Source organism: Lepidothrix coronata, unplaced genomic scaffold, assembly GCF_001604755.1.
Source record: "Lepidothrix coronata isolate B3197 unplaced genomic scaffold, Lepidothrix_coronata-1.0 Scaffold9, whole genome shotgun sequence".
Taxonomy (NCBI): Eukaryota; Metazoa; Chordata; class Aves; order Passeriformes; family Pipridae; genus Lepidothrix; species Lepidothrix coronata.
Window position 1 is genome coordinate 8,933,536 of NW_016690189.1, and position 25,693 is coordinate 8,959,228.

Here is a 25,693-nt window from a genome sequence, read left to right on the forward strand (position 1 = left end):
TGACAGGTTTAAAAGCAAATTAGGACAACAGGGTGAGGGTAGAAGACTTGTAGGAATGCTGTGGATCCCTTAACACTCAGCTATCTGAGAAGGCAGACGATATAAAAGTGATATAAAATGTGATTGGTTAATGGGGATTAATAGATACAATAAAGACATGATCCTCATTGCTGTAGGGAAATAATAATAACGGCATTTGTATAACAGTGGTATGATTTCTTTTTCCCTGATTCTGAGTTCACTTATGCAGACTAGAAATTAAATGAACCTGGAAAATCAAGACTCTATCAGAAAAGAAAGTAAATCAGGCATTTCAGATCTACTGGTTCTGAGGGTACACAGGGTAAAGACTCACTCGAAACCACATCTCTACAGAAACCATTTTGCTACAGGTTCCACATCTAATATTCCTTTAAAGACAATTTTTTAGTAAATTTATTTACTAAAAAGGTAAATAAAGGTTTAGAAAGCAGAGGTAGTTAAAATACATGCTATCTTAAATGGAGTTCTAGCTTTTATTTTACCAGATGAAAATAACAGAAAAGTCTCTCCATCCGTAAAATTCAGCACGGCCAGAGTAACAGCTATATTCCAACCAGGAAACAGACATAGCAATCCACTGTTACTTGATGTTATTGGAATTAACTCAAAGGGTGTAACAGGGTATGTTACAAATAGGTATGTTCTTAACGCAAAGTCTGTAATTAAAAACTGACTTAATGGGTTCAGATCGGGAAATTCTCTGTTGGCAATGTGTGAACTGCTGTCATTTATTTCGACCTGACTCCGCGATGTCGCGGCATCCCCGGCGCACGGCCCGTGCCGGCTGCGAGCACTGACCGATGCCGGATGTGGTGCCACTCAAGCCCACCCGTGGCGCGTTTATTGCCAAGACGTGGCCGGCGCCACCTTCCTTTAGCAGTTCCCCGGGAGGGGCTCAGCGCCGCCTCACCCCTCCGAAGTGACCCCGTCTCCCCCGCCAGGCTCAGTGACCCGTCACAGCTCCAGGTGGACCCCGGCCCTTCCCGGCGCGGGGTCCCCGCTCCGTCCCTCCGGGCCGCCGTACGGCACGCGCGGCGCGCGGGGGCTGCCGGGACGGGATATGTTGACTGGGAGCGGCGCGCGGAGCCGGCCCGGAGCGCGCGGGCGGCGCTCGTTCGGCGGGCGCGCGCGGGACCCGGGGGAAGCCGGGCCCGGTCGGGGCGGTGCCAGGCCCTGTCCCGGCCCTTGTCCTGGTCCCTGAAGCGGCGCTGGGCCGGGCCGGCGGGGAAAGCAGCGGGAGCTCGGCCCGGTGCCCGCCCGGCCAGGTGCGCAGCACTGCGGGGAAAGCGCGGGAGGGGGCCGGGGCCGAGGCCGAGGCCGGGGCTGCGGGGCGCGGGAGCGCGGAGCGGCTCCTGCTGCGGCCTCCGGGCCTGGAGTGAGGAGCGGGAGAGGAGCTCCTTGTGCGGCGGGAGGAGCAGCCCCGCGGGCTGATGCCGAGCGAAGGCGGGTGTGGACCTTGAGTTTCGTGACTGGTCTTGTCAGCCTTACTACTGGCGGCAGTGAGAATGAATGGCCTAAAGCTGTGCGGAAATGTCCCGGAAACTTTGGCTGTGCTTTCAGCTGAAGGGAAGGCTGACATTTTGAGTCCTTATTTGCTGGCAGTTTACAATTACCTGGAGTAAAACACGGAGAATAAACGTTACAAACTAGGAATCGGTTAGATTGGCTTTAGCTCTTAAAACGGTGTCACTTAGGACAAGTAGCTGTGCGTTGTTCTTGGCCTGTTTGTTTCTTGATGTTTTGTAAGCTGCGATGAAAGGTTGTCACTCGTATTCTACTGTCAGAGGTTTAGTTTAAAGGATTCTCCTATGTCTCCTTTTGGGTGGTGGCATGAACGCTGAAGTGAGTCCTTTAGGTCTAAACTTCCAGCCTTGCCCTGCAACATTTTAATTCTGGTTTGTATATCCCCATCTACTGGTGGGAAATGGGTCCTTGGAGTACTCACGGTTTCGTGGCAGGCAGCTGTAAACTGTGGAGATAAAAGCTTCATTTTAGTCTCTTGATGCCATAGAGGGGATGGCTTTGTGAAAAGGAAAGTACACATTTCCTGCAAGAATTCAAGTAACAAAAATGCGGAGTTACTGCTGCTTTCACTAATACGTGCAGCTGAACAGTACTCATTGTGTAACTCTCCAAACAGATGTCACAGTTATCAAGAAAACAATCTTAAATGGTGCAGATGAAGTTACTTATAACTTGTGAGGTTGCCTGTTACATATTTTTACTACATGTATTTTCACTTTTCTTATTTATTTCTGCAAAAGCAGGTGCAACCATGCAAGAAAGCATACGTTTTGCATCAGCAGGAGATGACATTAAAATATGGGATTCCTCATCGCTGACTGTGGTGGAGCAGTTCAACCCACATACACCTTCGCATCCAGTCAGCTCACTATGCTGGGCCAGCAATAGTATCCTTTACAGTTTCAGCCAGTTTTGTGGGTGAGGTTTTTGTTTTGGTTTTGGTTTGGGTTTTTGTTGTTTTGGTTCTGACATTTTTGTTTCTTTTACTAAGGTGTTTATAGAACACAGGCCTGATGCCTTTTTGAAGTGTTGTGTAAAAAGACTTGTATGTATTGTGAAGAAAATTTTGTGGTTCTCTGTGTTGAAGGGAATTAACTCACAGTGGTAAATGATTCTGTAGAAGTTTCTCATCCTTTAGGAGGCAAAAACTTTTTTAATGATTATGATATGCCTGAATTGCCTGCCAACTGTAAAGCTTACTCATTTGTTTCTTCAGTTGATTATGATACTCACTTTCAAAGCAATGCTTAATTTACTGGCAAGGTGGAACAAAGCAATTTCTGGTGTAGTAGAATTCTATACATAGTGTAGAGAAGAGTTGTAATCAAAGATTTTTTTTTTTTCCTGAAACAGCTTCTCATTGATTCTGATAGTCTTTGATACCACTTACCCTGTAGCTACTGGTTTTCTTTGCATTGTTGGTAGCATGTAGAGAGGAAGTACAAATTTGTTGGTTATGTAGGAAACATCTGTAGGACGGTGGTGATTTATGCATCAAAATGGATCTGACCCATTTAGATCTTTCACCTCTGACTTGGAAGCCTGTTCTAGGATAATGATATGAGGTGCCAAGTGAATATATGAGAAGTTTTAGTGTGCTGCCAAGTGAACAGCTTGTATGGCAGTCACGGGAAAAAGTGGTGGTGCCTCAGCTTGATGTGAAAGAAGGACAGTATGCTGGTACATAGCAATTGTCCTGCAAGTTCTGAATGTCTGTCCTCTAAGTCTGCAAATAAGTGAATATATGAAAAGTTTAAACAATCAGAACACAAATGAATGTTTTAGCTATGGAGCTTGCAGAGAAATTGAAGCATAGATGAAATATTTTCGTGTATACGTATACACACTTACATGTGTTTAATAAACATTAGCTACGGGTCTTGTCTTGTCATGCTTCCTCTTCATCTCCCAAAACTGAAACAATGAAGTATCTTGCTCTATTTACTTGTTAATTTGTTAGGGATAAAGCATTAGTTTTGGTTCTGCATAGTTCTGTATGCTAAAAAAGTGCCTTAAAATAATGAAAGGAATAGCAAGCACTACTCTGCCTACTGGTTCTCTTCTGTTAAAGCCAGCCAATTAACCTGTATTATTCTTAAATAAGCAAATATAAAAGCACAATGGACATTGGCCTGAAGATATAGAGGACACTGATCTAAATGATTACTTGGTTTATTTGGTGGGAGTGCAGAGGCAGTCTTCCTTCCCTGCAGCTCTATATGGAATATTTTTCTTATTACTTTAGGGTACTTGGTTTCACAAAAAGTTTCTTTTTGGGCTTTTGGTGTTCTTTTTTAAGTACAGAGGGGGACAAATTTGCAAGTGCTCATTGTGCTCTAGAAACTGTGTGGTCAAGTAGTTTAACATGTGTCATGAACAGAACCATTCTTTAAATCCATAGTCTGCTAACAGCATCAGACATTTGTTTGAACTGTAGTGATAAATGGGGTTCTTACAATGGGGTGGTGGTGAAACAGAATTGTAGACTGGATAAGCTGCCTTAGTGGTAAAGAGCTCTTAAATAATATCTGCCAGATATTTCTCATCTTCTCTCTGAAAGAAATTGTTCTACCTTGTATTGGAAAGTAAGGGCTGTAGTTAATTCAAGAGCTTCTTAATGAAAGCTTGGAAAATAGCCTTATGTTTCTATTTCTAGGTCTCTTCAAGGTACAGTGCTTTAGGCTGTTTAGACAATCTGTCTTCTGTTCAGTAAGGGAAACTTTCTGTTGCTTTTATTAATCACTAGTATCCTACAGTTATTGTTCTTAACTTGTGACAAAGACAGATACCTGGCCACTGCTTCTGCTGCTGGTGATAAAATAGTTGTTTCAAGCTGTAAAAGCAAACCTGTTCCACTCTTTGAAATAGCTGAAGGAGTAAGTATGAGTAAATGCTTTTCCCTGTTTTTTCCCCCACTTCACCTTGTATCCTGTGTGTCTCAAATCTGTTCTGCTTATTGGGATCAATTTAATTTTAGTATGACTTATGACATGTATGTAAAAACATTTGCTCGTGTATTGTTAAACACATATAAAGGGGGGGAATAAAAATAAGAAATACAATAAAAAAATACAAATGCAGTAATACTGATAACCTGAGGCAGTTGGTGGTTCAAATGTGATTTGATGTGTAGGGGATGGAACAGGGCTCAAGTTCAAACTTCATTTTCCAACTTGAATTGTCAGTATCGTGCATGTCTGTGAATTGTACACTGAAAAACATAAGAATCTATATAGAGGTTGTTCTTGGAGTGTACACATGCCATCTTCTGGAATTGTAAGAAACAGGAGAATTTCTGTTACAGTCAAAGCTTCTTTTTCCTGTTAAATGGAAATGTGGTACCATGAACTTCAAGAAGCTGGACTTTGTTTTAGAAGACTCTCTTGACGTGGTCACTTGAATGACTTGTTAGTGTTCTAAACCATTCTAATCATTCTGCTTGGACAGCTGTTCTAATGCTAATTTGGACTGGGAAATTTTCTGTAAAGTTGTTCAAATCTTGCTTTTAGGGTGCTGAGGCAAACGCTTTCAAAGGCAGAGTGTTTTTCCTGGAGATTTCACTGAATCTGATCTATAACTAATGCAATCCCTTCCAATTTTACCGTGTCAATAATTAGATGGACTTGTTTTTTCTTCACTCAAATATTGAGAACTTAAAAGTGAATTTTCAACAGGATAGAACTGAATAATAATTTGTCCTCGATGTAGGTCTATCATTAAGATTGACATTTTTTTCAAAAGATAGTACTTCAGTGATTATTTTAAAAAGAATCGCTTAACCGAATTACGAGGTCTGCCGCTATAATATTCTCTGTAATGTTTGGGGAATGTGAAGTATGTGACTTAGACAACTTTTTGATTTTCTTCTAAGGAGCTTTTTACCTTAACTTAGGATTTTTTCTTTTTATAAACTCAGTACTGAATAGAAGACTGTGATTATACTTTGCAGAGCTATAGTTTAAAGGGAAAACACATATTGAAGGAAAAGTTGCTAAAAAAATTTGAAATGGGAATGGGAAAATGTGAACATTTGAGAGTTTATTACTTAATATATTTAGATCGTAAGGTATATTAAATATATGTCCAAACTGGATTGGATTTTAAATGCCTTTTTATGGGAAATGACTGTAGATTACTAATAGTTCTGTCTGTCAGTGGGACTGTTTGTGCTGATGAAAACAAAAACACATCAATGTACTTTTAAGTAGATTTGAATAAATCCCTTAATTATCTTTAACATTTCTCCCCCTTGTCCATCAGGCAAAACAGACGTGTGTGAGCTTGAATTCTAGTTCTTCATATATTGTGAGTGGAGGCCTTGATAGCACAGTCAATATCTGGGATTTGAAATCCAGAAGGATTTATCGCAGCCTTAAGGTAAGTTTGGCTGAGGAACAACTGTAGTTTTCTAGTCTTCCAGGTTTTGCTGCCAGCTGTAAAAAATACACTTGCTTTGTCAGGTATCTGTAGGATCAAGGTCACAGACAGGAGCTAGCACACACCTGTGTCTTGTTCAAGTTTGTGTTCTTTATGTGCTGTAAACAGCAAATTTAACAAGCATGCATAACTCAATGCCTTCAAAGTACAATTCTATAATAATGCATGTTTAAATTTTCAGAATGGACTTCTAATTTTGCAAATTTTTATTGATATTCTCTGATTGGGCTTTTTTTCAAGGGATGCATTCCAGATAATTGCTCCTTCTGATATGTCATGTGAGAAGAGACTTGTATTTGTGGAATACTGTAGTAGAACTAGTGTTATGCAAAACTGGGAGATAGTTGTCTTTTAACTGATCCAGTATGAATTCTCTAAAAACTCTGTATGATGCACAAAACATAGGATGGTCTAATATCTTTCCCAAATGCCTTCAGTAGATGATTTGCTCTCGTTTAGCACCCCTGACTTAAGAGGCTATAAAACTTAAGCTTTGATTTATTCTTTTTTCTTAGACTTCCAGAGTTAGAGTTTGAAACAAAACTGCTAAGTAGATAGTACAATACTTTAAATATCTATTCCTAAGTTTTGGGTTAGAAGTACTCGATTATCTTCCCTTATATATTCATACACAATATCATTGCAAATGACTATACTGAAAAGCTAGTTGTTAAGTATATGTGTTAATGCTAAAAGTGACAGAAGGGGAAGTTGGCAGTAGTACATCAGATTAACAGAAAGCGTATTCAAACATCTGGTTTCTGGGAGACTTTACTTTTAAAATAACATTGATAACACCTGTGGTAGATATAGCTGTTGGTTGTCTTATTGAAACATTGTATATAATTACACCATCATCATTACTAATTTATTAAAACCATCTTCAAAAATCAGACGTGGTTAAAGTATTATGACTGATCTTCAGCATGTTCTGCTGCTGTTTTCTGTGATATTCCATAATAACTCTTAAATAATATTTTTAAGTGTTACAGATGGTCAGGAAAAAACCCATCAAGCTCAAGTTTTCCTGCAAAAGCATAAATTAGGAAGAATATCGTTAACTCTCTCCCTCTAACCTCCCTTCCCTACAGGATCATAAAGATGAAGTCACATGCATTGCATATAATTGGAATGATGGCTACATTGCTTCCGGATCTTTGAGTGGTGAAATTATCCTACACAGTGTTACCACCAATTTATCAAGTACTCCCTTTGGTTATGGCACCCGACAGGTAGGCTATCCTTATTAAGTTCCTTTCAGGTACCAAGCTTTAATTGACAGTCTTTAGAAATTGAAAGTATGTATCAACAGCTTTTAAGTTTTGTTATTCTGTTTCATTTTAATTTTTAAGAGTGCCCTTAAGGAAAGGAAAAAGCAGACTATTGTGTGCATTCTAGCCTTAAATAATAGGTAGCATTGAAATACAAATTTCTCAAATACCTTTGCTTCTATAAAGGTTACAGCAAATTTTACTTGATGGACACTGGTTCCTCAAGAACAAACTTCTAGATCTTAGAGCTGATCAAAACACAGTTGGCTCCACAAACCAAAGCAGGATTTCAATGGATGACTCAATTATTGCTGCAAAGGACAAAGACCATGTAGCCTGGGTTCTGAGTTACTTACTGAAAGCCATCTGTACAGTAAGGGTGAATATAAGCCTGTTATTTGGAAATAATAAGTTTATCTAATCTGGAGATTAAACTTGCACAGCTGCTCAAAGAGAAAAGTGATGAGATTTTATCTTACTACTTAGGTGTTTAGGTAATATTTGAGAGAACTAGTTTGAAGGAAGACTGTGCGAAATAACACAAAGCATGTGTACTACTTAGAGGACCTTGGTAGGCACTGCAGTTCCTTTTGGCAGACTCAAAAGATATTAAAAGAATTGGTGGGCATCACAAGCCAATACCTTTGATATGAGAGCATTTGCAGTAGTAAATGAGCTGTGTTGTCCCACTGGAAATTACAGTGTGTGGTCTTGGTGTGAGTGTTGTCTTACAGACAGCCATGTGTTTGTGTTTTAGGCATTCTTTCATTTTTTACTGAATCATTTCTACAGAGGTAGGAGCTGCCTAGGGGATGCAGAACCATTGCTTTGGTCCTAAACCTGGTCTTTAATGTTGCAAAGAATACTGAAGTTGTGACTTATTCCTTTTCTGTTAGTACAACAACTTTTTCAGTCCTAGATTGCAGATGGTGTCAAGTTAAATTTTTCTCCTGTCTAGCACCAACAATATAACTTGGTGAAAAGTCCTTTACAACCTCATAGCATCTTGGGAATTATGGTATACTTTCTGTTGAAAAATCTCTGTTAAATTCAAAGTATCTCTGCTCCTAGGTGCTGCAGTGTCTTTGATCTATCACCAGTCTCATACTTATATTGAAGCAAAATTGTACTTCATACTTGGTTTGAGCTTAAAAATCCATCTATGTAGTCAGTTCATTTTTCTGATTTGATTGTTACGATCTTAGGAAGAATGTGGATGTGAGGCAGGAGCTACAGGGAAGTCCATGGCTGGGTTGTGCAGCTCAGGTAAATATTCAGAGTGGGGACTATGCTGCTAGTTAATAGGAAATTCTTGTGAGGACGATTTGCATCAACTTGTTTGATGTATTCAATTCTTTCCACCAAAAAGTGATTAAGAGTGAGTGATATGCCATGAATAACTATTTTGTCAGATGAAATCAAAAGGCCTACTGCAAAGCTGAGTGACCTTTAGGATGGATAAAGCTATTTGAAGTGTTGAAGTAATTGCAAACACAGAGCTCCTGTTCACATTCTAAAGGGTCTATAACATTTTCTTAAGGAGGGCAGTTATTTGATTACAGCCTTAATTTAAAATGGAATTGAGCTATAACTTTGCAATGAGTTGGCCAGTTGGATATCTCAAGTTATCAGCTTATCTTCGATCCTAAAAATGATCTTTACTTTTATGTGCAGAAATAGCTTTATTATTGTTTTGGGTTTTAATTGGTACTTGTAGAGAATTGCAGGATTAATTGTGCAGTGAAGCAAATATCTGAAGACTTGTATAATTCTGTTAAATTTAAAAAGCCTTTACTTGATTTATAGCTTAGGGGCCCGTTTTCTTTAAGAGTAAGCTTGAATAGATAAACAGTGTATTATCCTGTTTGATCCTGGCACTAGCTGTCTGGCTTAGGAGGGGTCACCACTCCCTAGTAACTTTTTTTAGAGTTGGGGAATGTGAAGTCAAACTAACCTTATAAATTTTAGCTTGCCTGTGTTTGATTCAACATGATGAAATGTAGTTTCCTTGCCAGTTAATTTCTGGTATTGTGTAGATTCTACAAGTAGTAGAATAGCCCAAGGTTGCAGTGCTTTCTGTGACTTTAAACAATTTTCTCTTCATAGGAGTATTGGCCTATATTCTGTTAATTGATTTTAATTTAGAAACACCTGTGTGCTTTATTAGAATTGAGTTCTTGCACACAGTTGTTTGCAGATCCCATAATTTGTCTTTGCTGTTGGCATTCATTTAGACTACCAGATTCTTATCTGCTTGCTGTTGTGAGGATGAATTAAGGTTTGTTTCAAAACATAATGTTTGTTCAAGTCTTTGCTGCCTGGTGCTATTCTCCTAGCAACAGGATTTAGTTTAGCTGTTTGAACAGCTGGCTGATTTGTAAAGAAGTGTGATGGGTTCTGGCCACTCCATATAAGTGAAATTGTCTTCAGCTTTTAAAGCTAAAAATGGGGAGCAGTGGTAATATGGGGAATGTATTCATGTGAAAGAAAATGGAGAACTTGTCCAGACCTGTGAAATTAAAAGGATAAAGGAGAAAAGAAAATGGCAGAGAACTGTGAGGGACAGGAATGTTTCCCATGTAGATCATGTATGTAATAGAAGCTGTTATTCCTGAATCGCTCAATATTTTTTCAATATAAAACCCTGAAAAATTATGATAAAGATATCTCCACTGTGTCCAATAGAGGACCATAATAATGATGAACAGTCATATTTAATCCTATTTGAATATGCAGTTGAAGGTGCCACTTCTTTAAAGCAGTTTGAAGCAATTAGGCTTCCAGTGAGACGTGCAATACAAGTTCTGGAAATGATGCTGGAGGCATATGAACCAGCACATATCTCCATTAAATGAAGTTAAAGAGAGTAATAGGATAAAAGCCAGTATTGTGGTGTGGTCTATGCTAGAATAATACAATAGCTTTTTGAGAGCATTTTCAGGCAAATAAAATAGTAACAGCTGTTATTGGCTTGAATTAAGTACTTGATTCACTGCCTTGTGAGACAATATTAGAGAAGATGGGTAAGAAATTGGTTATACTGATAAACCAAACAAACATTATCTTTGAGCATCTAATCTTGTTTAATATTTTCAGTAATGCTTATCATAGTAGAAGTGAGATCAACAAAGCTGGTGAAAAGTCTGGAGTACAAGTCTGATGAGGAGCAGCTGAGGGAGCTGGGGTTGTTTAGCCTGGAAAAATGGGGGAATCTTATCACTCTTTACAACTACCTGAAAAAAGGTAGTAGCAAGGTTGGGGTTGGTCTCTTCTTGCAGGTAACAAGCAATAGGACAAGAGAAAACAGCCTCAAGTTGCACCAGGAGAAGTTTAGATTGAATATTAGGAAAAAATTCTTCTCTAAAAGGGTAGTCAGACATCAGAACAGGCTGCCCAGGGAAGTGGTGGAATCATCCCTGGAAGCATTCAAAAATGTGTAGGTAGGGCGCTTAGGGACATAGCTTGGTGGTGAATGTGGCCAGTGTGGGTTGATGGTCAGACTCGATGATCTTTGAGATCTTTTCCAACCATAACGATTCTGTGATTCTAAGTAGAGCTGTGCTGAAACACAGTTAGAAGGTATTGCCAATAAGAGGGGATGTGTCAGTATCCAAAAATGATCGAAACAATAGACATGGGAACAACTATGACAGAGTAGAAATCAAGGTACCAGACTTAGGTTACAACTGAGGCTTTTCTTACTAGACTAGGATTTGAAAATTCCCAAGGGAAAGAAGGACTTGGATTTCTTGATATAAAATGACAATAAGCAACCCAATGCAGTCTAGGATATTTCATAGTGAGTATTTACAGTACAAAATGGAGGAAGTGCATTTTGCCTTTGCAAAATATTTTGAGGATCATATAAGATTTTAGTTGTCCATATTCAAGGAAGAGTCAAACTGGGAGAGTTGCAAACATACTGTGATAGTAGTGGAAAACCAGTCTTGGGAGACTCTGTGACTTACTGTTTATAGCAAAATAAAGCCTGAATGAAGGTAAGGTTGCTGTTCCTTAAAATGGGAAAGCGGTACTGGGGAGTTAGGACATCAGTTTAAGTGTAAGGGCACTATGACCACAGGAGTGAATTGGTGCAGATGGGTCATAGGTAAAATTAATCAGGAAATTGAGTAATGTAATTTAGTTTTAGAACAGTGAGGTTTTGAAGCAATGTAGTGGAAACAAAATACCTGTTTCTGAAAGGTAGTTAAGTTCCTGTGTTACGTGATTCTGCGACAGCAAGGCTGCATGTGATAAACCATGTATATTATCCTCTTCTCTGGTCCTAGTCCACAGGATGAAGTCTGTTCTTCTGCAGGACCTACATACTTGCTTAACTCTGGAGTCTGTGTGTCTTATCAAATTGGCTTCTATCCAAGTGCTTAAAATCAGTGAAGGGGAGTTTAAGTTTAACATTTTTGGCAGGAGACCAGTTGGTGAAATAATGTACCTTTTTGCTCCTTTAATTTTAGATGTGGCGTGGTTTTTCCTGTATGACTTGCTGAAAAATTAAGAAACTTTTCTAGAAGTTTTTTTTCTTATCCTTCATTTTGCTAATCAGCTCATGTGATACCCCGTAATGGTAAAAAAAAAGTCTGCCCCCTGATAGCGAAAATGGCATTGTAGTGCAAAATGAATTTTCTGGGTTTTACTATTTATATTTCAGAGTGGAAGCCTTTGTAGAATAATATGGTGTTTGATATTGGTATTAAAATTCGTTTTTTATGTCTGTTTTACAGCCTATTCGACACTTGAAATATTCATCCTTTAAGAAATCCTTGCTGGGCAGCGTTTCTGACAGTGGGAATGTAACTCTGTGGGATGTAAATAGCCAGAACCCATATCATAATTTTGAAAATACTCATAAAGCACCAGCCTCAGAAATCTGCTTTTCTCCAGTCAATAAGCTGCTACTTGTAACTGTAGGTTTGGATAAAAGAGTTATTCTCTATGACACTTTAAGTAAAAAGTGAGTATATCAAAGACCTTTGAATTATAAAACCCAAATAAGGATTCTTTTAAAAACTGAAAAAGCATGCTTAGCTATGACATCACATAATTAATTCAGCCCACATTCAGAATGGTTGAAGTGATTGGCATATCACCACTGGGGAATCTGTCCCATAGTCCATTTTGCTTTTGTAGTTAAAAACCAAGCAAACACTAGTAAAAAAAAAGGTATGTGGGAACTAATTGAGGTGCTACATGTGAGTGACCACTTGCAAGTGCTTATGGGCTTTTCCTGTTGATACAGAGCAATTAACTTCTCTGAGGGGCAGTACAGCCTGTGAGGACCTTCAGCCACCTGAGCTTAGCTTGCCTGCTTTTCCAGTTCAATATACAAGACATAACTGTGGTGCACAGAACTACTGAGATAGCGAGCCTTAAATATGGGAGAGCATTGGCTGAAAAAGCAGGAAGTATGGGACACAGGTGATGGTACTGTGTAGTAAGAGGGTAGGATGGCAAGTAGTTTCATGGGACCTTGGTTCTAGTGTGAGTTGTGCTTTTCCTCTGGCTGAATAACAGCAGGAGTCTGTATTTTGGGGGGGTGTAGTAGAAGGATGCAAACTAGGACCTGAAGTTCTTCCTAGAGTTGTGGGAAGATTAGTGTTGATACACTTGGAAAGCTAGAGGATGTATGTTAGTATGATTGCAGCTGGAAATGATGATACCAGTAAAAAATGTTGGTGTGAGAACTGCTATTAGGAAGGTGATGTGATCCAGTCCTCCTGAAATCTTTTGAGTCATATGCAGGTTTTTTGTTGTTAAGCATGAATTCTTAGTATAAACCTAATCCACTGTTTCATAAGATGTGTCACTGAATTTACTTGGCACTGGAGAAGTGGAACTAGTGACCTGTAGCTGAATTATGAAAGCTTTCATATATATATATATATATATTTTAGATACTCTGTGTATAAAAGTCTAACTTTTGAATTCTAAAAGCTTCTTTATCCTGTCCTTTCTCCTATTTGAAGGTTACTGACAACAATAGTAGCTGATTTTCCTCTGACAACAGTAGACTTTATGCCTGATGGTACTACTTTGGCTATAGGATGTTCCCGGGGAAAAATCTGCCAGTATGACTTAAGACAACTGACATCACCAGTGAAAACAGTTATTGCTCACAAAGGCTGTGTGAAATGCATACGTCTTCAGTTCAGTAGCACTTCTTTCAAGGTAAAAGAAAGCTTTCTTTTTTATTGTTCAATATGCAGATTGGTGAAAGCAAAGCATAAGTTTAAGTTCTAAAAAAAAAAAAGTTAGCTTTCACTTTCTAAGCGTTACAGATGCCAACAAAATTGGATCATGCCAACATAGAAATTATAAACTGCTCAGTCCTAAGTGCTGTTTTAGTGGTTTTTAATGTGGAATTCCCCCCACTCCTCCCTCAGTGTAGAAATGAGTAGTCTTAAATTTCCTGGTATGGATATGCTGCCATTGTAGATCAGTTTGTGGCACCTCAGGTTCAGTTTTAGGCAGTAGCAGAAAGTTCTGTAATGGCCCTTCCACTTAAGGGGAAGAAACAGAGCTGCTCATTTTGAGGTATTTTGTATGGTCCTATATATGGTCTTTTGCAGGCATGTATAAAAGCAGTGGAGAAGTTAAATAACAGAGAAGGCTTAAGAGGTTCTTCCAAGACTTAATTAGGCTCTACTGTGTCCAGAAATCCCATGCTTTCATTTAGTGGAGACTGAGGGAACCTTTGAAGTGGATTCTTTACCACTCTGAGACTTTACTCCTCCTCCTCTAGCACACTTCCTGCTAGTCGTTGACTATTCCTGTAAAATTTGGAGTCACTAATAATGTAATCTCTTATTTTTCCTATGTCTAAACCCAGGAAAAAAATTGGCTTGTGCCAGGTCACTCCATTGTTACCTTAAGTTCTGTTGCCATTTTTATACTAATACGGATGTTTCCCATGTTCTTTGAAGTTAAATTAAGATACCTTTTTCATATTTGTAAAGGCATATCTCCTAGGCAACCTTTGCAACTTGAACTGAATTTTTTAAGTGTTTTGAAACAGAAAGTATATTGGCTAATATATTTATCTTTAGCTGAGGGAATAATAACTTCTCTTAATATGGTCTGGTTTTTTTCTTCAGTCTAACCTTACAGGTTCTTCAAATAAACCTGTATCCAAAAGAGTAGAAGTCAAAGCTGGTAGTAGTCTTGGAGGAATTCAAAATACTGGCATCAAAAACATTGCCTCTCAGACATCAGCAACAGTTTCCTCTCATCTTATGTTGCCAAATGAGAATAAGGGAGGAGAGATTCTTCAGGAGAAAACAGGTAGGGTCTTCTTCCTACTCTTGCAATAATATTTGGCATAATGTGGAAGATGGAAGGAATATTTCATGTTTTGACTGTTACAGTACAAATTTTCTCTGAGGGAAGGGCATTGTGTGGAGTACTGTGTGTATGTGCATGCACATCTGCACCTTCTTTTCTCCTACTGCATTACACGTACTATAAGACTGTAGGAAGTGAACCGGATCCTACTATAAGCTTAGAACATGTGAAGTCTTAAATTCTGGACTTGAAGTAGAAGTATGTATTTACACTTTGAAGGAGAAAGTCATGGTGATACTGTGGGACAATCTTGTTCTGGCTTCCTGTAGAATATCCTTATGTATGTAATGCAGTTTCTGATGCAATGTCTGCATGGAATGCAGAGCTAATGGTTTGTAATTCTATTAATAAATAGAAATAAATAAACAGACCTTATCTAAAAAAACCAACCAAACAAAACACAGGAAAAAAAACCTAGTCAAAAAACCCAAGTGAGAACTGAACTGTATTTTTGTGAGAGGCATGATTCCAGTATCACGTGGTAGGACAGAGGTTAAATATAGTTACAAGTATGATTAGTTGTATAACAGTACTTGCTATTTATGCTTCTGAAATTAACAAGTTCTTTGCAAGAATTTTAAGCATTCCAAAATTCTGCCACTGTGTGAAATGTACTCTTAAATTTTATTTAATTCAAGACTTCTGAAAATATGATCAAATCAGTAGCACTGTTAGTTTGCTTCTTGAAAAAATCCTCAATCTATTTAAAAGCAACAGCACTTTCCCCCTCCCTTTTTAAATAAGGAGAAATACATTTAGCAACAGTAATTAAGCAATAAACCACTGCAGTGTATTAATGACCTCCCTTGGGTGTGCAGTGAAGTATCAGGTGAAGTAGAAGGCTTCCTGTGTATGCAAGAAGTGTTGCTAATCAACATTACTGAGGGTGTGGAACATTTTATTGCAGTTAAAATATATGATTTGTTATCTTTATTTGAAGATGGTTGTTACCCCTTAAACAGGACCATGCGTAATAAATAGATGTTTTAAGAAAATAAAGGCTTGCCAAGTAATACAAATAGTTGTCCTTAAACTGAGTGTTCACTTCAGGAGTAAAGACCTCTGAATACTCCAGGAGACAGGTCTTTAAACTTAAAAGTGGGAATGGATGAGAGACCACAAACTGCATTTGTACTCTGGAAATTCTTCTAGACCCTGATTATGGGATTTATCTTTGGAGAAATATGGGGCATTCAGTAAAGTGCTCTGATAGCCTATTTAAACAAAATTGAGGCTTTCTATCACAGGTATTTTTGAATCCAAAAGTATAAGTTGTCAGAATATGATGAGAAATTTGGATGTACTTTGAGCTGGCTTCCCATAACCTTCTATTTAGCAACTGTTCTCCAGTTCAGGTACTTACTACATTTAGATTCCTGGGAACAGGTAAAAATGCAGAGAAGACTTTTTTGCCCTATTTTACATTGTGCTTTTTCCTACATAGATCCTCTAGATTCTGGCACAGTTTGATACTGTACTTCTAGCAGGACTCTGTGTGCCAAGTATTTACTTCACTAGCAAGTGCAATCCTATGTACGTGCCACAACTGACACGTCTGAAGGACTGGAAGATGTGATATATTAATACATTTAAAAGTGAAATCTTGAACCTGACTCAAGTTCCAGTTAATGTAGATACTTGGACATGATTAATTGCAGGCATCCACACAGTCACGTTTGAATTACTTGTTCAAGTAATCCCACATAGAGAAGTACTTAAAGGTTTCATAACCAGTGGTGGGGTTTTTACCTTGTTCGTTTGGTGGGAGTTTTCTTAAATTAAAGTAGATCCAAAGTAAAGTTTTTGTATGTACAGGTGATTCATTTATAAAAGATTTATTTATATATTGCAGAGCACTAATGCTCTGTGCCTAGTTCTTAAATTCAAAATCTAGACACTTCTCGAGTTAGCAGTATAGTAAGGACAGAGTAATGGCTTGCTTGCAGTCCTGATGTGGTTTCCAAACATACTAAATTGTGAAAGTTATTTAGATGGCTGGCTGAGCAGTTCAATTCACATCTCTAAAACCAGTAGTTTGAATATTTACTGGGGGTTTTTTTAGAGGGGACTTCTTCAGACAACTGTCCTTGGTACCATGCATACAAAAGCTAACTTTTTTTTTCCCTGGTAGAGTGGTGAAAGGTCTAGGAACAAGTTGTTGGTTTTTTTTTTGGTTTTTTTTTTGGTTTTTTTTTTGGTTTTTTTTTTGGTTTTTTTTTTGTTTGTTTTGTTTGTTTGTTTGTTTGTTTGTTTGTTTGTTTGTTTGTTTGTTTAATTATTATTTTTTTTTATTTTTGCCTGCAGCTGTAACTCCAATTTTATTTCCTAATGTTAGGAATAAGCATTAACATTAGGTAAGCTTTAAAAGAGATGTGACACAGAATTTCCCTTAGAATACTTACTGACCCTAGTGGAGCAAATTTCTCTTGTTGCAAAGCAAATTTCAATTTTGATCATCTGAATGTGGTTACCTTCTTAGCAGAAGGTGCAGTTACTAGTTCCGACTGTATCGTATTTCTGTTAGTAAGTACCTTAGCTTTTAGTTACATCCACCTTTGCCAACAGCCCAATGAAGGAGTTAAACTGACCCTCTGGCTGGCATCTGTAGATGGTTCTAAAGTGCTTACTGGACTTACCAGGTATCATGCTTGCATGAGATTGTTTAGGCATAATGTATATTATTTTTGGAAAACTTCAATTACTAATTGAATGTTTTTGTTCTTTTAAGGTTTACCCCATAGTTGCAGCTTGGATGTCATTCCATCTAAAGAAACAGATCATGGGAAAAGTGCCGAATTAAATAGTTTTGATCATTTGGGCCGAGGTAGTTTAGGAGATATGTTTTCTCCGGTCAGAGATGGTAAGTTGCTAATACTGAAATTTGTAAAGCATCGTTCGTCTGCACGTAGTGTGACATTATGGCATTTGTGTGCTATTGACCATGATACCTACTTGATATGTTAATTAGTCTTTGATTATGAACTTGATTTAATGACGCAAATAAATACTTCATTTGTCTATGTTCTGGTATTTTGCAGATATTATTACAAATAAAGGGACTGAAGATCTTCAAGGAAAAGGAAATGGTAAGCATATGCCAGTGACAGGCCTCTGCAGGTCTATACTAGTTCTCACGTGCTAATTTTGTCATACCATTGAAAACAAACACATGAAAAAAACAGACACTGAAACAAATGAACTTTGCTGGAAATTGTCTGACACACTGAAGTGCTAAGATAGAACATGGCAACAGGAAATCAAGAGTATGGTCCTAAAGTGATTATTTTATTTTCCTTATGCAATTTATAGTGATACATAGAGGCTTTTTGTGTTTTTACTTTGATAAGGATGATGTCAGCATAAATTAGATTTAAGGATTTAGTTTTTGTGGGGTGCTTTTTTTTTTTTAATTGGCTTTGTATGGGTGTGCAGGCATTTTAATTGTGGGATAGATTTGGTGTGTGTTTGTTTATTCATCTTTCGTTTTAGGTCTGGATTTTCAGTCCTACCTTGCGGGTTTGGATTTTCTCCCACAGCTCCCTGCTGCCTTTCAAGTAAAAAGAAGCCCAGTGGGCAGTAGTGCACAAGGGGTACAATCTAGCCCAATAAATGCACTTGTGGGGTCTCCAATTAAAGAAGAAGAAGAACATCCAGAGACTGACATTAAGAAAATAAGTCTTGGAAAACAAGAAACTAAAGAAGTCTTAAAGCAGGTATTCTTGTTATGAGTGATCTTGTTAGAATCTTGGCAGAATACTACTACTTGAAGAAAAATCCTTAATAATGCCCCATCTAATCTTATTTTGCAACTCTGTTCGCACTATTGACACAAATCTGTAAAACCTTGCACACTTTAAGTACCTTGGCCTTCAGCAATGGAAGAGAAATGGATGTTTCTCTTAAATAAGCTCTGGTTACATAAGTTCACATGAAACAAAATGGGTGTAGCCTGAGAAGTATTCTGATTTTTCTAGAAAATCAAGAAGGATCACTAGATGGTTGCACCAGTATAATTGTTTGTTGTTTATTAGATAAATTGCACCATCTTCTTTCCCTATTCTTCATCTCTCTCTTTTTCCTACTTGAGATATCTTTGATATGCCTATGTGGAGACCTTAGCTGCTTTTGTATTGCTTTTCAGAAGTTGAGTTTGCTGGGAATGATGCTGTAATTTCGTCACAAAATGTTGGATGTGAAAATTAAGAGGCCATTGCCTTTTGCACTCAGTTCTGTGTGTGCACTTGAGGCAATTTTGAATGTTTTAGCAATTTTTCAATATCTTGCTAGGAAATGAAAAGCATATATTTCTGAGCAGATTCCAAAAAGCAAAAATGTTTGAAAGTGCATTCCTGTAAACTTAGTCTTCAAGTGCAATTAGACAATTGTAGTATGTAGATTTCATCTTTTTTTATAAAAAAACCCCTATTTTTATTGTCAGGTTTCAAAACCAAGCTCATCAAGCATAGAATCTATAACTTTAAGTTCTCCACCACCATCCACTCTTGATACAAATGAGAGACTAATGAAGAATATTCAGGCCCATCCTGCATGTGATCTACCAGTAAATGGTACTACCTCAACAAGTAAGTTGATAATTTTGGCCCAGTTCTAGGTGTGGTTGATTGTAAACTGATATGAAATCAGATAAAATGAACTTAACATTAAAAAAGAACATCTGCTCTTGATTCTTCTTTAAATCCAGCTAGTCCTCCTAGAATGTCCCTAGTTGCCTCTGAAAAGATTCATTCTAAATCTGTTTTTTAAACTAAGTAATATTTGAGGTAAAATACTGACAAGCCTCAAGACAAATAAAAAAACCTCTTGTACTCCATTATACTGATATTTTAAAAAAATAATTATTTGTTTAATTAATTTATTTTTAATTGTAAAGGTCCAAAGATAACATCACCTGTCACTGCTGGAGTTGCAAGTTCATTGTCAGAAAAAATAGTAGAAACCATTGGGAGTAGCAGACCAAATGCACCTCTGACATCAATGCAAATAAACTTCATTCAGAATATGATACAAGAAACAATGGATGACTTCAGGTACTGGTATTCAGGCAGAATATTGTTGTTTTCAATGACGTGTTTTCTTAGTAAGATGTTTTAGCATATGCTTCAACGAATTTCTACTTGGATTAGAAAATTTATAGCCCTATTTTTGGAAATCTAGGTATGAAACTTAGTTTTTAATAGCTCTGATGACTAATTACACTGATGTCTCTGAGGGCTGCCAGTGAATGACTTTGATAACGTGTTTTCAGAATGAGTGCTTGAACATTTCTCGGATGGTAAATTTAATCTGCATAATGAGGTCCTTCCTGTTTTTCTTGAAGCTTTGTGCTGATTTCATTCCCTTCCTGCTCGTCTCCCCATTCCAGCAGGAGAAATTGCTCTTCAAGTTGACACTGTGGAGAGTTTGATTTAGATGGTTGATTTGTGTTGTCTTTGATTGTCATTAGCATGGCATATGTAAGGTAAAATAGCGAGTGTGTATTTCTACTGGTGAAGCTCCTCGTTAAAACAATGTCCATGCTGTACATGATGGCTGGTGTCAGATCACTGAGTTTGTGGGTATCTAACCATCATTCCAATGGTCATGAAAGAAGACAAATTAGCATGGTTCTATTGAGAGTGGAGTTTGAAGAAGGTGGAGCAGTTAAGATCACTTCCCAACCCGTGTTTAAGATGAAGTGTGTTGATGGAGGTGATGGAGAGGAAAAGGGTTGCTGGGCAGGGGTAATTCTGCTGTCTTGAAGACAAAAAGCAATGCAGTACTAGCCTAGTAGGTCCAAGTGCTATGGCTGTTCTGTATCTGCCAACAGAAAAAATACACTGAAGGTTATAAATGTCTTTGCATAAATATAGTATAGTAGAAGTCTCTTGGGATTTTTTGGCAATAATCACACATCTGATTAAAACCTGTAACTTCACGTGACTTAAAATGCAGTCTGTATATTGCAGATGTGGTTTTTTTAAAGTCTCTCTTCAGGCATCCCAGAATTGGAAGGGATGCCAGTCTTTTACTTCCAATATCTGAGATCTGGAGCCTTAAATACTGTGTTTCTCTTTTGACCTATACATCCTGGAGTGCCTGGAAGGCTTTGCTGGCCCTTTTCCCAGTTGTAAGTTGTAGATATATTCAAACTGAAGGTAAAAGATTGTTTGTAATGGGGTCACTAAGAGGGAAGGAGCCATCGCAAGGTTCTTATTGATGTAACTACCTTTTAGCCCATGGAATCTGAGGAAAGGATTTTTATCTTTCTTGCCTGAAATTCATTCCTCTTCTAGTAATGGGGAAAAAAAAAAAGTGGACCTTTAGAAAAGGACCAGGCGGGATATATAATTCATTTAGTTCCAAAAAGCTGTTTGTTTGTCGATATTCCTGTCTTTGGGAGATAACCTACATCTTTGAATTTCTAAGCTGCCAGCTGGCATCTGTACTTGATACACTCAAAGAAGATTGCCTCCAGTAGGAGTTCTGTAGCACAATAACCTGTGGAAAGAGGAAGTGGGTTTGGTCTGTGTTTGAGGAAAGGAGAACGAAATAAGATCTGTTTGTGTCTACTTAAGAAACGCGTTACTATCTCAGGCCACTGGTATCCATAGCACAGTATTCAGTCTCAGGTGATTGTACTGTGATACGCTGTTCAGGAAGGGCTTGTGAGCTTTCTTGCTTTTCTGTGAGCTGTGCTTGTTCTTCCTCAGCATCTGGAACTCTCGTATTAATGTAGTGGGTAGAGGCTATTTTAAAGCCTGGTTTTTGTAATGTGGAATGGCTGTCCATGAATTAACAAATTCATGTCACTTCACAGACAGCACTGCCACTACTTTTTATGTAGATGAACCTGGAGCATTCTGTGGGCTTGAGAATAATGTATGTATCACTTATCACAATTGATGTTTTGGGCCGTCTTACAAAAGTGTTGAAACTCCCATACTGAAAAGCTGTATCTTCAAATACAGATAAATATCTTTCTCTGTGGTGCTTGTGACCTAGGGATTGAAAATCAGCTTTGAATCATAAAAAGGAGAGAAGCTTACAGCTTGCAAGTGAAAAAACAATCTTGGTATTACCATGTATATATATACTGGTTTCTAAACAGCAAAGATCCTACATCTTTTTGTATGCTGAAAAAAATGGTACTTATGAAAATCAATGTCATAACAAAATTATTCAAGAAAATAAGCTGTAGAGGATTATGTTGCATGATTGAAGTGTTTTTAGACTCTTGTTTCATGATGCTATGAAGTGAGGAATTGTGGAGTTTTTGGTGCTGAGGATTGGAGAGAAAGACTGCTTCCTAAATAAATCTGTGCATTGTCCTTTTGCAATTCTTCCCCCAGAGAAGCATGCCATCGAGATATTGTGAATTTGCAAGTGGAGATGATCAAACAATTCCATATGCAGTTGGTATGTACAAAGACCATGATGGGAAATACATTCAGTTTTCCATTTTGGTAATACAAAGGCATGCCATCTTCTCTCAAAACTGAAAATCTATTTTGCTTATTGAGACCAAAAAAGTGAGGATTTGATGTGAAGGAGGGGGAAAGTATGAATGGGAATCTGTTAACTTGTTTTATGCTTGCTAAATAAAGGGAACATATGCATTGGCTAAGTATGAATTCCATACTTCAAGAGTTATAAAAAAAGCAAAAGGGAAACAAATTCAGCTGTCCTTTGGAAAGAGCCAAGGGCTGAGGTAAGGAGGAGATAGATGGAATTCAAATAGAAAGCTTTACTTGTAGGTACTGTATACATACCGAACTGTTCTGTATTCTTTAGCTTCACCTTTTTATGAATCTTTGTTCTTTTGATCTGCATTAAAAAGACCTTGTCTGGGTACTGAGTATTTTAATGGAATCTGAATTATTAGATTCTCTTCCTGAAGGTCTGCAAAATATCCTTTGATAAAATATTCACTAATGTATTAATGATCAAAATACTGTCAGCATAAAAACCCCCTTACTTTTCTTATCAAAAGTTTTTAAAACCAGAATTATCTACATTATTTAATTTTCAAAAGAGATATGAAAATGGATAGGATAAAACTGGAATTGTTAACTTTATTACTACTGACTGGGACTTTTTTCTTTTCTCTAGAATGAAATGCACGCTTTACTTGAAAGGTACTCTGTAAATGAAAGCTTAGTAGCTGAGATTGAGAGACTACGAGAGGAAAACAAAAGACTGAGGACTCACTTCTGATTCATATTGCTAATTTTATTAGCATGAACTCACTACAGGTGGTGTGTTGCTTATGACAGATCGTCCATCATCACTGAAGTATTGTTTCAAGACCTGCTATTATTTTGAACATGAATCTGTTCTTCTAACTAATTGGTGTAAGATACTATATGTAATTATAAAATTTGTAACAGATAGACACTGTATAAAGAACATTTGCATACTCATGCTAACCACCTTGAAATACAGCCTTCTAACAGAAAAACTGAAAGGACAAGTATGTTATCTGAGTTTTAGCAATATGTGAAGTGCCTTTTCATAAACAAAATCAAACCAGGACAGATCTCTTTTCTGTAAGAACATTTTTATATACTTACTTTTCTATCTGCTTTTTTATTCTACTGCTGTCAGAAACAATCACTGCAGCTTGCCTTTCGGATACTTCTCTTTATGCAAAAGAGGAGAGAAAGCTCCTCTTTTGCTCCACATGGAGCCTTGTTTACAAGGAGCTGGAAAGTAGTCAAATTTATTCAACTGGCAACTCTTCTGTCCTGAGTTGAGAGCTTGAAAATATTCTCAGATTTGGTGCCACGATCTTCCTTATTGAATTTGTAAGTCTGAAATTTATGTTTGTCTGCTGTAAACTTTGTTGTTGCAAATGCTACTTCAACTGCGCAAGTTTGGTTTTTTTTTTTACTACTTTACTTATGAAATAGAATTCTTTTTATTTACATGTATTTGAATATTTTCATAGCTTGTCCAATTCGAATTCAGCTTTAGACTTCAAAATGTAAGTATGCACAGCCATTAATAATACGGCAATGTGTAAACAAGGTCTTTCCAGTCTTTGACTCGGGCATCTTGTGCCTACCCTCCCCTCCCTATTTGTAGTGAACAACACTTAATATTGAGCAGTTGTGTTGTAGTTTTGAATCTTCTTGACTTAGCATTATTGTAGCCTTTTTAAGATAGCTGCATACCAAATTTAACTATTATCTTGTATGGTTAACATAACAAACATGAAACGCAGATGATTACTTCAGTAGCATAATAGTATCATACTGGTGTGTAAACATTTCTGAAATGAGACTCAGTATGAAGTCCTGACTGTTGAAGTATGTGGGATGTTTGGCTTGGCCTTTATTTGTGCCAAGAAGATGAAATTAAAACTTCAATATTAAATTACTTTAAAATGAAGTGAAAATTTTAAAATAAATTAAAATATTCTCTGAAAGATTTCTCCTACAAGTGCTTCTTGCTATTTAAATTGTTTGGGAGGATTTTTAATTTTCCCTCTAATATCTGGTTGTTTCTTTTCACAAATTGAAAACTCAAAGAAGGAAAGTCTGAAGAACACAAGAAGTTAATTAGTTACAACATCTAGTGTTTAAATCCATGATAACACTCTTCTACTAAATGAGTAGATAACGAAAGCCATAATATATAGTGTAACTTATTTTTGTATGTTGGAAAACTAAAAAAAAACCCAAACCTATCTATAACTTTCCCTTAACTTTTACTTTAAAAAGAGAATTCCTTTTTTTTAATGTCAGTTAATGACAAATACAATCTTCTGGCAAAATGCAGGTGTTCAAGTAGCCTTTAATGTCAGAGACATGACTTTAAATGTCTGTAGTTCTACTGCTTTTATAAGCTTTTGAAGATATTTCTATATCACGTATAACGTCATAGTGAAAGGAAACAAAGATAGTTGGGGTGTTTTTACTAACTTAACACACAGTGTAGAGAATTAAGTTAATAGGATGTGTAAACTTGACACATAGACCAAACAGTTTGTGAAGACAGTAGTAGTTGAAGGTAGCAAAAATATCTTTTGCATTCTTCGACATGCTTTCCAGTGTTAAAAGAAGTAACCTTGCATATGTGCGTCTCTTGATTTGTTCCCCAAGTGCTCTTGCTAGTGTACCCAGATGACAGCAGGGAATTAGACAAATCTTGGGTATTTTGCTTGTAGATTATTTGTTTTCTTGACTCAGAACTCTATAATCTTTTTTCTTAATTCCCAAATGAAGGTGATTATAGCAAGAGTGACTAAAAGGAGGTATTTTTGCCTTTTAAAAAAGATTTTTAGGGCTTTTTTCCATATCTCAGGATTACTATAGCACAAGTGGCTACACATGGTGTGTGGAGACCCAATATGCCTATCACTATAGGGGTATGTTTTTGCCTTGTACATGATCTGATTTGTATGTTAAAATAAAGCTTGTTTTAACCTTTTTGAAGAAAAAACAAGCTGTGTTGACTTGCTTATTAAAGAGAATAATATGTGTTATAATTGTTATGCCTCAGCAGGTGCAGTCTGTCTAAAATTCTTGAGTAATCTCTCTTCTGCCTCTGTGGGTTCATGTAGACCATCAGATCATTTTCACAGAAATGTTCACAATACCTCGTGCTTTTGGAGTAAAGGACAGATGTAGAGTTTCTTCTTCCAACCTGAAAACTGTTAAGAGTCATAACAGAGAGATCAAGTTCTCAGCCAAAAATAATGTTCAAGCAGATGTTTGGGCAGGGAGAATAATCTTGTCTCCTAAGCTCCAGGTGAGTTGGAAATCCTGCGTCTTCCTCATGTTTAACTTATAGATGTTTCATTTTTTAGTTTCCTTCTCTTGTCCACATACTGACTTTGTGATGAGAGGTTTATTTGCAGTTTCAAGGTATGTAGGGTTTGAAAACTGATTTTGACTAATTGATTTATTCTTATAAAAATGCAAGATGCCAGCATGTCCTTACTTTGTGGCAAAAGTCCACCAGTGCCTGATATGCACGCCATACTGTTCATAAGCACCATGAGGATGAATCTGGAAGTTGCTCACTGCTTCTCCTATACGAGGAACACAGCATACTGAAAG

At 37.4% G+C, this 25,693-nt stretch overlaps 1 protein-coding gene across 3 annotated transcripts; it reads left to right on the forward strand.

The window, feature by feature from the left end:
* Positions 1–1,182: 1,182 nt before the first annotated feature.
* Positions 1,183–25,073, forward strand: NEDD1 (neural precursor cell expressed, developmentally down-regulated 1). 3 transcript variants are annotated; one of them, XM_017804479.1, is made up of 15 exons: positions 1,183–1,307; positions 2,307–2,453; positions 4,348–4,442; positions 5,827–5,943; positions 7,095–7,235; positions 12,014–12,243; positions 13,256–13,457; positions 14,384–14,570; positions 17,359–17,490; positions 17,669–17,716; positions 18,120–18,343; positions 19,069–19,213; positions 19,522–19,678; positions 21,980–22,046; positions 22,740–25,073. In XM_017804479.1, the coding sequence occupies exons 2-15, from the start codon at positions 2,318–2,320 to the stop codon at positions 22,842–22,844; spliced, it is 1,986 nt and encodes a 661-aa protein (XP_017659968.1). In that variant the 5' UTR covers positions 1,183–1,307; positions 2,307–2,317; the 3' UTR covers positions 22,845–25,073. The 3 variants fall into 3 exon arrangements, with proteins under 3 accessions (XP_017659968.1, XP_017659969.1, XP_017659970.1); XM_017804480.1 differs by having other exon boundaries at positions 2,310–2,453; XM_017804481.1 differs by lacking the exon at positions 1,183–1,307 and adding an exon at positions 1,480–1,489 and having other exon boundaries at positions 2,310–2,453.
* The last annotated feature ends 620 nt before the right edge of the window (positions 25,074–25,693 follow it).